At 36.4% G+C, this 12,143-nt stretch overlaps 1 protein-coding gene across 1 annotated transcript in view; it reads left to right on the top strand.

Annotated features, from left to right (window-relative positions):
- Positions 1 to 12,143, top strand: part of LOC126358244 (otoferlin) — a 288,211-nt gene that overhangs the window by 99,838 nt on the left and 176,230 nt on the right. The window contains exons 11-12 of the mRNA XM_050007531.1: positions 3,108 to 3,224; positions 7,056 to 7,208. Coding sequence (XP_049863488.1) covers positions 3,108 to 3,224; positions 7,056 to 7,208 — 270 coding nt within the window. The remainder of the gene's footprint in view (positions 1 to 3,107; positions 3,225 to 7,055; positions 7,209 to 12,143) is intronic.

A 12,143-nucleotide genomic window follows, 5' to 3' on the forward strand; every position in this document is an offset into this window, starting at 1 on the left:
GTACATTAAAATAATTGAGTGTGATTTTAAAAGAGATCGCTACATATTGCTCACAATATTCTTCGTGTGCATTTATTTAAATAATTGGTTGTTTACAATTCATTCCGTACTTAATTTCAATCTTAGTGACATTGAGGTAATTTGGACTATTATTTTCTTATTTTAGGACAATGTTTAGTGTCTCATTTTCGTTTGTAGTTATGGATTTATCTGCTCCGACAAACCTGGATGATCTGAGAGAGGCTATGGGCGTAGACATGTTGTTTTTTTACAAATGTGTGGTCTCGTTGCCGAGTATGTTCGATGTCGTGAGTGCGGCGAACATATGGGCCCCACAAGTTTATCTCGTCTCCGTACTCACGACTTATTCGTATGGCGCTGCAGCAAAGATCGGTTGTGGCGGTCCATTAGACGAGGGACGTGGTTCGAAAAATCTAAGCTCACCCTGAGAGACATTATGAAAGCTTAGTTGAAGATCACGTTATAATTTCAAATGCTTTTTCTTCATATAGGGATTTGAGGGAGAGGTGTTATCAGCATCTCGTAGTTAATCACAATATTGAGTTCAGATCATTATCCACAGGAGCTAGCACAAAAACAGTAGATGGTTATTGGTCAGCTGTGAAATCTCTAGTAGGGAAGGGGAAACGCCGGATTTCGACACTTCAAACACTTCAAAGTCACTTGGATGATTATTCATGGAGGGGTAATATTCCCCAAACATATTGCCCGTTTAAATGTTTTGTTAAACGTGTTGGGCAAATGTACCGTCCGAAATATGTTAGCTAATTTCACGTTAGGATGGGAGGGGGGGGGGGGGGGGATGAATGTGTATGTATGTGTGTGTGTGTGTGTGTGTGTGTGTGTGTGTTTGTGTGTGTGTGTGAGTGTGAGTGTTTTCGTAATGTTTTGTTTGTTGTGTATGTGGGTATGTGATTTTTGTTGATGTCATTCTAGGCGAGCATCGGTTTTTTCTAGAAGTCCCCGCGTTGTAAGTTCAGTTTTCCATTTTTTTCTATTACTGCATTCGACTATTTTGACGTATTTCATTGCTTAATTACACTATAACATGATTTCGTGTACTCCAGTACGTAATAGAAATTTCTCAGCTGTCGTTCTTCTTCCCTTTCCCAGCACTAGTATCAGTACGAATGTGTACTAGCAATATTACAGGCGAAACGCCCGATACAAAATTTGCAGCCCGTCCTTCAGTTGACCTTTATGCTGACACTTCCTATTCGAAAAGAATGACAGATGTAACATTAGTGAGATTTACCTACATATGTCAACTCGAGCTCGGGATACAAATGTTGTGTATAGCTATATAGCTCAACCAAAGAATAGGATACTATTGTCACTGCTGTGATGAAAACCATAACTCTCAGTCCATATTATTAGCATCGAAGGCGAAAAAAAAACCATACCCCATAGTGAAGTGCGGGATACAAATTGTATATGTGTCGTCTTATTGCCTCTTCGCTTAGTTCAAATGTAACGTGTGTCCATTTCCACGTTTTCGTTAGCAGTGTACATATATATAGGTCAACTGAACTATGGGATAAAAATATTATGTACGTAGCCCCTTCTGCCATCGGTAGTACTACAATCTACGTAAGAACAGACAGTGGTTGCGGAAGCGAAAGAAACAACGCATGTAAAATTTGTATCCCGTGCTTGAGTTGACATATATAGTCCAACTGAACAGCAGGATATTAATGCTAACGAAAACGAAGAAATCGACGTACGCTAAACTTGTATTCCATACTGCAGTTAACCAATAAAGTTCGAATTAGGTTCGAGATACATCCCACATACATTTGACGTGAGGTATTGTGTGCGACCAATATTTCCATCCATTTTTTCCCTTCATTTTCCACAGAAATATTACACGCGATATCCTTAACGTGAAAATACTACTTGCCTTGATATATGTCAACTATATTTTTCGCTTTCGTATTCCTTTGTTTCTGAACATTCTTGTCAGCTCTTTCATCCGTGTAATAAATGCTATTTGGCCAATTCTGACGTCATTGGTCAAAGCCGACGGGTTGTATTCCCTGCTTCACTAGACCGCATTCATGGCATCAATGAGTCAGTCACAGAGAGAGCAGAGACAATCCTCCAGGAGATTTCTGCAACTTCTTTCAGTTGCGGTATGGCTAAGGAACGCAGAGTTGGTGAAGGCTGCCAGGGGCTCACTGCAACACAATATCTGCAAGTTCTGAAGGAAAAGGAGCTCAAGAAAAGGGAAAAGGAGCTGAGAAAATCAAACCGGACTACTGCGATAAAGCGACATCTGGCCAGGGTTTCCCTCTCCCCACCCACTCCCCACAGATGAAGAAGTAGCAACCATAAACGTCAGTACTGATGAACAAGAGGACGTAGCTTGTATTTACTGTTGTGATTTATACAGGCGATCAAAAGAAACTGTATGAGCTGCTCAGAACGGATCTGTGCTGATTGTTCTGGACTTTCCAAGCGTACAAAAAAGTTTGTGTATGAGTTGTGGCAATAACATATTTTTTTCTAACTAACTAAATTGAAAGTATCATCCATCGGTTGAATACTGTTTAAATTTTAAATGTGTTTTGTAAGATTCTAAGTTCCCGGTAATGATTTGCAATACATTTTGGTATATATCAATGCACATCCTTAATTTGGTAGGATTACATTTCTAAGACTTAATTAAACTATAATATATCTTTATGCTATAATTCATGCATATGCTAGCAATTTATTAGTAAAAATTGAGGAATTATCCTGCTAAGAGACAATGTGTGTCATTTTGCCCCACCGGGCAGCCCAAAATGATGTGTTGACACAGTTTTTAAAATTGTGAATTCATAGCAAAACTAATTATTTTATATTGAATTCCTTATTCATATGCTACTGTAGAAATCCCAGTGAAATTTAAAATTGCATTTATATAATTTTAATTGGCAAATATGAGCCGTAAAAGACAATTAACTTTATTGTATGTCGTTTTGGGTCACTTTCCCCTACTTAACCGACATTCATAAATTTTATTCATCTTTTAGTTTTCTAATTACACAGTTCATTTCTGATTGTTGTCATTGTTTTCTTACATTACGACCACTCTTTTCCAGGAACATATAGGTGTCATGTCAAGGAATCTCAAGGCCTTGGTCACAAAAAACTCCCTTAAGGAAAGATACAAAACTGCTCACACTTATTTACAGAAGCTCAAGTTCCTTGTGGAAGATGTAAGTACCAGCGAAACAACAAGTTAAACCTAGTGTAAATTTTCGTAGAATCACGACAATTTGCGACTAATGGAAATTGCAGTTGCGATGTAGCGACATGTAGAAACACTGACGAACTACTACGAACTACAGAAAACTGTCGTGACCATGTGCCGAGAAGTCCAGTGCTGTCTACATATCCTGTGTTTGTTCTTCTCGACCGTTGCACTCCCTCTTATTTATCTCCAACTCTTACACTATACCTGAAAAGCACAGCAGAAATACTCATTCTCAACAAAATAAAACCACTACATAACATAACAATCTTCTCAAAAGTTATTTTCTGCACAGGAACCGGTCGCTGAACGTTCTTCGGCAGATTATAAAAGAAATTAAATTCCTTCCAGACTTCAAAAGATGGCTAATGGTCAACCATTTATTACAGTAGATTTTTCCTACATACACTTGTCTGCAGCTCACTCTTGTAAACCCTTCTCCACCACTTTTCCCTCCTCCGTAGTGCAGAGTGCTCTATTAAACGTCTTCTCCTCATTGACCAAAAAAAAAAAAAAATGTAAATTTGTAGAAAGATCTTATGGGACCAAACTGCTTAAGTCATCGGTCCCTAAGCTTACACACTACTTAATCTAACTTAAAACTTATTTAAAACTTATTCTAAGGACAACACACACGCCCATGCCCGGGAGAGGAATCGAACCTCCGACGTTGTCATTGACAATTCAGTCTTCTCCACTTACATTATCCTTCCGTTTCTGATGATACTAAACGCAGATTCAAATGTGCTAAGGTAATCAGTATTATTCTTATTCTTAGAATTATTCACTGTTATTATTTGCATTGCTAATTACAATTGTTGCTGTAATAATTTCACAGAGGTACGTAATTGAGAATGTTTTGTAAAAATTGAAATGTGTTGTTCCTGGTCCGATGTAAGAGAGGCCCTTATGGCCCTCGTCTCATCAGACTGAACAAATAGATCATGACTGCCAGTTTCATTGCTCAGAATGTCTACAATCTGGCTTTCATTGTTTCGTAGTGATATTATCTATTGGGTCTGATGTGCAATGTGGGACAACTTTGCCAACTTTGGAAAGCAACTATATAATTATGGTGTTCTGCAAATTTCCTGAATCGCATGCACAAGACCTTTGATAAATATCGTTTTGCGTGTTTTTTTTGTTTTCTTTTTTTTGTGTTTATAGATCGAATCGATGTTTTTGCTTTCAGCTTGAGCGAAATTATTTTTTTATACCTTTAGACTAAAACTTAGTATCACTCCCTGCCCTTTCATATCGTGTAAAAACTACTTTTTTGGCTTAATAATGCATATATTTATCCTTCAGAATCATTTTTGGATGTAACTTTTAGCTTGTTTTTAGGTTAAATGATATCAGGATAGCGTTCGTCACGAAAATAGACACCACAAGGTCATCTCATAGTCTTAAAGTATTGCCAATTAATGTTTCTTTTAAATATTAGTAGAAATTTCGAAAAAAGTTAGACATCTCTATTGTTATAATGGAGTATTTTCCAAAAGAAAATTCTTCTTAGCTGCTACGATAAAACATAGAAATAAACACTACAATAAATTTTGATGAAAAGCATTTTATTACTTCAGACTGTGGAAAAATAGAATCACAAACATATTTGGACTGAAAGTAATATATGAACATTCTTCAAGTTTATCGATGCATGTGCTACATATTTTATGTGAAAATATTGAAGTATTCCGAGATAAAAAATAAAATATCTTAAGAGTTTTGAAACTGTTCAGCCCGTGTAACGAAATATGTCGCCGTTGTTGGACCTTGTAGAAACAGCCAGCGATAAAAATTGTTACGAAATCCACGACATTAAATTTGATAACATCTGAGACATCATTATTGTATTGTGTCACGTATGAACGAATTTAATTTACGAGGATCCGTGCTCAACAGCGAGCGATTATGCCGCCGCCATGATTTTAATTCCGACGGCTCGCCTCAATATGACTGAGAACAACCTGTTTCCTACCTCCTGAAAAATTTCTGGTTGCAGCTCTTACTAATCCTTTGTCATTGCACCCATCACTCAAATCGCCCATATAGCTACACAAAAGTCTTTGTAGGTACTTTCGTGGCAACATTTCCGTTGAAGTCGAGGAAAATAATTTTTGCGTGTAATTTTGTGAAGCCCAAATTTTATCGATGTGTACTACAAGTATATGGTCACCAAGACCACCTACAATACATCTGCAGGTGGTCTTGATTGTCATCAGCATGCAGCAAGTGAATATTACACAAAGCTTCTTCCATGTTGCTGCAATGTCTCGGCATTCCATTAAAATTTTTTATCTATCACTATACATCCTGGCACGAAGACCAAGTGAACGGAGAAGACAAAGAACGGAAGTCTCTGAGCCAGAATAATTAGTTTTTTCACAGAGTTAACTCTGCATTTTCCTAGCCGTCGGATACTCTCCTCCGTCATAGTATCAAAGCAAAGTTAGACGCACTAACATTTTGCCAAAATCATCTAATTTCCGTTTTTATTTACATCCCTTTCTTGGAGAGTAAATACACATGTTAACATCTAGAGACTCGGAAATACTACAAGATCTTCTTGTCATTTTATGAACTTGTACGAAATTTGTATTATTTCTGGTTTCTTTTCAGATCTGTAAAAAATCTTCAGTAACTTCAGTACAACTATTATAGACTGTTTCCGGATGTCTTTTCACCCTTCATGCACAGCGATCTGAGTACCGCTACATGTAGGCCCTCGCTCACTACCAGACACAAGTCAATACACCGTTCCACAGCAACCGGAAACCACACGTGAACACACGAAATCGCAAAAGAAACAAAACATTCAGCTGGCGCTAAGATACTGCACTGTTAACAGTGTGCATGCGGTGACTTTGAGACGTATAATTTATTGTACCACGAAGCTTGATGAAAACGTTACCGTACAACTTTGCCAACGTAGACTTCGTAATTTTCTTACACTTTCCCGCTATTGTTCAGATCTTGCGTTTTTCGTTTTGTTTTTCAAAATGCCAAGACGCTTTAGGAATAAGGTAATTGGCCGTAAGTAGTTCTACGAAAGCTATGATGGTATTAATCTGCTGCTTGTTACCTCCACAGTGGTAAGGAAATAAGCAGTGGGAAACGAGATGTAAAATGCTTCCATTCAAAACATAATGACTCCGGACTGCGTTGATTAGTGATGAGGAAGAAGAGAGCACGAGTTTTTGTGGGTTATGTGGAGACGGATACGTCGAGTTTCCGTTTCGTAATTACATATCTTAGAACAACTGACAGAGGAAACATTTTTATTTCCCAAATACACTATGCTTTTGTGTAATTCATTAAATTAACTCCTCTTACAATGGAATATGGGAAATTTTACATTTCCTGATAAAAATTTAAGAATCTTCTTTGAAATGTGTGACACTGGTTTTAATGTTTTGATTACTTACATGTACCGTAATATGTATTTCCTACAAAAAGTTTTCATAATTTACATAATCTTTTCACTCTTAATTTTTTTGCATTTTTCCTTGTCCAACACTGTTGGTAAAGATGCCCCATTTCTGAAGTAACTTGCCATTGTTGTTTGCACTTTTCTGATGTATAAATAATTTCTTAACTTGCCATATTTCTGCAAACGACGAAAGAGGAGTTAATGATGGTTTCTTTTTCGTACATAGACCTATCAGTTAACATAGCAATTGGAAGAGCGGAAAAAATTGGCAAAGTTGTCCTAGTTGATGTTACCGGTGCTTCAGTTATTCTAGTTATTGTGTATTTACTCTGTTGTAACCAATTTCATCACATTTTATTTTTACAGCCGCAGCATTCAATGCCTGATATTTTCGTATGGATTATTAGTGGAGGCAAGAGGGTTGCGTACCAAAGGATTCAGGCACGAAACTTGATCCATTCCATCGTCGATGAAGAATGTGGACGCGACTGCGGAAAAGTTCAAACACTCTTTCTCAGGGTGATTCTTTTACTGTCTGCATGTCATTTCGTCAAATATCAGCATGAAATAACTGTTAAAGAAGTCTTAGTCATATGTAATACAGTACCTGGAAACTTTCAGGCGCGGATCCTCCTCTGCAGGGAGTGGGAGGTCATAGTTTGTTACTGCCTGCTCCCCCCCCCCCCCCCCCCCGGTCCATAGCAGTCACACACTCTTTTAATATACTGAAGATGTCCAAAGTTTTAATTATATATAATTTTTTACTGACTTTGTGCATTCTATGGTATAGATCGCCTACCTAGATAATCACTGGTGATTTAACTTCCGGTTTTTCTAACAATTTTTCATTCGATCAGAGAGATGTTGCTTCCAAATTTATGACCACTTTGTTCCAGCTGTCTTTTTTGGTTTTGTATGGAGATGGTAATCAAATAGCGTTTTTTGGAACATATTTCAGAATTTCATTTTATTCAATTTTGATTCCATATCATTACTGACGTGTTAGATCTGCTCCAGAGAGATTTCCCCTGTTGATATGTTCAAAAATTCACTGGGCATACGTTCTTTTCATTTAGCGAAAACAGATGACCAAAAAACATCATTCTGCTGTACGTTTTCTGATTTTTACATTTAGTTGTTCAGTTGTCTCATGTAAAAAAACGGTTCCAAGCACTATGGGAATCAACATCTGAGGTTAGAACTACTTAAACCTAATTAAACTAAGGACATCACACACATCCATGCCCGAGGCAGGATTAGAACCTGCGACTGTAGCAGTAGCACGGTTCCAGACTGAAGTGCCTAGAACCACTACACAGCGGCCGGCTGTCTCATGTAGATCTTCCTTATTTCTGTTCGTGTAGTTACCATTGTGTTCCATTGGCTCCAGCATTTTTCATTGTATTTTCCTTTTTCTTTTCCAGGTCTTCTATTTCGCATTTCTTAACCCAGGTGGTCTGCTTCATATTAACAATCTGGCTTCATCCTTGTGACATAGTGCTGTGACTTTGTTTGAGATAATCTGTTATTGAAATTTGGAGTATATTTATATTTGCTGTTTTTTTCTGTAGTTTTCTTCCAAGTGCGGACTTTTCTTGTTGCAATTGCAAAGTCTCGTGGCAGTATTGCAAGACTGTCAGCACAAACAAGTAATGTAGTTTTGTCCATCTGTATATCACTTTTATAAGGACGTGGCTTGATATTACCATTTACAAACAATAAAAATAACATAATGCATATATACAGGCACTGACATATTCACACATCCGTCTGACAAGGATAGGACAGGTAGTTGGACATAGCCTTAGAGTAGGAACCATCACAGCATTTGCCTGAAGTAATTTACGGAAACCATGGAAACTTAAATCAGGATGGCCTGATAAAGATGGAACCTCCATCCTTTTGCATAAAATGCCCATCTGTTTAAAACAAAGTTACTTCATTTGCTTTTTCCCTAGTGCACATTTCTGTTTTTCAAGCAAGTTATTTAATTATGTAAAAGGATAGTGCTACACTTTTCATAAATTTCTCACTCACAGACACTGCAAACACTACACATACAATACACCCATTGTTTCATAATTAACTCTAAACATATTATCAGGGCCATAATGATGAAGTCTGGTTTTCATTTTGTGTTCTGCAACTTTCTACTTGACAAACTGGAAAACTGAGTCAGTATCCCCCTAAAGTGTGTGAGATGTTCAACTCACCAAGAGAATAAGGTGTTGGCATTATACATTGCATATCTTTGAAAGTAAGCTTCCCCTGAAAAAGAAAAAAAGAAGGAAATAACATAGTGCAACAGTGTTATTTGAAATAATAATGTTTTATTATCATTTTTATTATTGGTATATACTACATTTTTTACCAACCCATACTCTGTATTATTTATCTTCTTCAATGTTTAAAATGGATTGCTTAACAGATACTTTTTGGCTACCTTTTTTAAATGAGTGTGTTTTAGTTATCCGTCCAGTCTCCTTGGACAGTTTGTAGTACAGTTTTATTCATTGGCAGAAAATGCTGTTTTGAGTTTTATTTCTCTTCTTACCAGAACATATAAGTTCAGTCTGGCTAGTGCTCTATGGTCAAGGACAGAGCTGTGTGTGCAGTAATTATCAATTATATTTTCAAGTGTACAACTGATTGAGTAATGAACTCATGTGATATAGTTAAAATCCCCGGTATTTTGCACAGGTCTTTACAATGTTCTTGACTATTGTTTGTCGCTATTATTCTTCTGACACTTTTCTATAATTTGAAAACTGTATTCATATTGTTTACATTTATTTCCCAGAAAAGAACTCCACAGCTAAGAACTGAGTGTGCATATGAACAGTATGTAACTAAAAGACACTGGTTGTTACACACTGATGGCAGAACATACTAATGACATTCTGTCTGCAAGTATCATTTTGTGTTCACATCATTGCAACTGATACTAAATATTCATTCATAGAAATTCTGTATTTATTATATTTTGTGTTTATTATATTTACTTAATTATGCCATTTTCCCTCTTTGACCTGAAATACATATAATTTGTTTTCTTCATATTAATTGTCACTTTATTGCATATTGACCAATTGTAAACTTCTTTGTTGGTATCATTTGCTTTCTCTGCAAAGAGTGCTGTTGTTTTCCCAGTGATTACAATATTGCTGTCATTGCCAAGGAGAAATGTTGCCCCATGATTAATGCTACTGAGAAAATCACAGATGTATACCAGGAACAGTAGTGGCCCAAAGACGCTGCCCTGAGGAACTCCTTGATATATATGTATTTTTAATCTAAGCATTTTATTAAAATTTTGGGCTTATTTGAGTACTGGTATATGTTATCTGTATTCTTTGTATCCTATCTGTAAGGTATATTTGGAACCAGTCATTATCTACATCTCTTACTCCTAATGCTTCTGGCTTATTTAGTAGAATGTCACAGCTAACAGTACCAAAAGCCTCAGAAAGATATAAAAGATTCCTGTGACACATTAATATTTTTCAAGAGCATCAAGTACAGCTTTTGTGAACTATGTTCTACCACTTCAGCAACCAAACAGTGATTCACTTAAGAGTTTATATTTATACATTAATTTGCCTCTCATAATTGTGTCTCTTATTTTTGAGAATGGTGACAACAGGGAAAATGAGCCAACAGTTTTCTATGTCTTCTGCATCACATTTCTTTAGTAGAGGTACAACTCTTGTCTGGAAATTTCTCCAATGTGTGTTATTCATTTATTATGGTTTTTAAAGAAGCTTGCATTGTTTCAGCACATACCTTGGTATTTCATCTAACTGACATATTGTTTTTTATGTTTTGTACAGTTTTACTGACTTAGTAGTGACATCATTGTTCTTAGTGCACAATTATTTAAAGTAGATAAATCTTTTTGGGAGTTTTTGTTGTAATTTCTCTGTAGGCTGCTTGAAAAGTAATTATTCACATAGTTTGATAAGTGGTGTGGAACATTTAGGCCTATTATTTTATGCCACACCCTTATCATTTTGTTATTATGCCTTTTTTTGTCTCTCCCTGTTTCCTTTTTAAAGACTGTACACACTGTTTTGCATTTGTTTTCTGAATTGTGTGTTATTTTCTCATGAAACAACTTTTGTTGCATCTGTCAGCAATTCATCATAATACTCTTTGTTTCTGCAATAGAAATTTAGGAATATTGGGTCATTATGACTCTTTTTCAAGGAACTGGCGTATGTAGGGACTTGGGAGGATTTCTTAATACCAGCTGTTAGCCAGCTGTTTTTGTGAGAGATTGATACTGATGGTAATTTTGGAAGTTTTTTTCAAAATTCTGTTTAAATAATGTCAAGAACTTACAAGGAGAGCACGCCTACTTATCATTGCCAAATTTGTCCAAATTTATGGTACTACTTATCAATTGTCTCTTTGAGATTGTGATTAGGAAGGGGTGTTTGAATCAGCGGTAAGAGATCAGATTCATTTTGAAAGGGTTGCAGGTTTGACTCTGCGCGATGGCAAATATTTTTGTACTCCTTGGGAGTGCATACACTGCTGACATCACCATTAAGTGCAACATTATATAGATTATTTTATTAATTTATATAAGCACAAAAAGTATAGGCATAGGATAAAATGTGGGTTAGTTGTGATGTCAGTATTGTACGCATTTCCAAGGAGCACAAAAATATTTGCCGCTGGGGGGAGTCGAATCCGCACGCACCCCTTTCAATACCAATTTGATCTCTTACTGCTGAGCCAGACACCATTTCCTGAACAAATTGTCACAGGGACAATTGATAAGTTGCACAGGGTGACGGATCCGTATCAAAATTCCTTTCATTTCCTAAATGCTTGGCCATCTGAAGTTCCCACTCGGGGCACTTTCATGCTCTACGAATTGGACAAATTCAGCGACTATGGTTAGGCACCCACTCCTTGTTAGAAAATTTTGAAATGACATTGTACACTTCATCACAAATACAGCTTGATAGTTTTCTTGAGAAATCTTGAATTTTGATTTTTGACAAATGTTTTTTGTATGCCTGAAGTTTAGGTTCCTTTTTTCATACCTGATTTTACTGTTATTGTTCGACAGAAATGGTCTGAAAGACCAAGATCTTTTACAGTTACACCAAACTTTTCCCTGTCTGTATTTGTGGCTACATGGTCATTTACTAATGCAGCCCCATTGCACTATTGACCAACAGTGACATACCAAAATTTTGTAGGTTGTTTTTATGAGGGTGATGGTGCTACTAGTTTCATTTATGATACTTGTGTTAATGTTTGTCTCCACACAAAATTATGTTGACTTTTACACTTGAGACTTGACCTAGAACTTCTGTTAATTTATTGGAAAAAGTGTTGATTTCCACTGGGTGATTGATATGCACAAAATTTCATTTCTTGATGATATATAGTCCTGCTAGTTCAATAGCTAATATTTCATTGTGTTTGTATTCACTGACT

This window comes from Schistocerca gregaria, chromosome 1, assembly GCF_023897955.1.
Source record: "Schistocerca gregaria isolate iqSchGreg1 chromosome 1, iqSchGreg1.2, whole genome shotgun sequence".
NCBI classification, from domain to species: domain Eukaryota; kingdom Metazoa; phylum Arthropoda; class Insecta; order Orthoptera; family Acrididae; genus Schistocerca; species Schistocerca gregaria.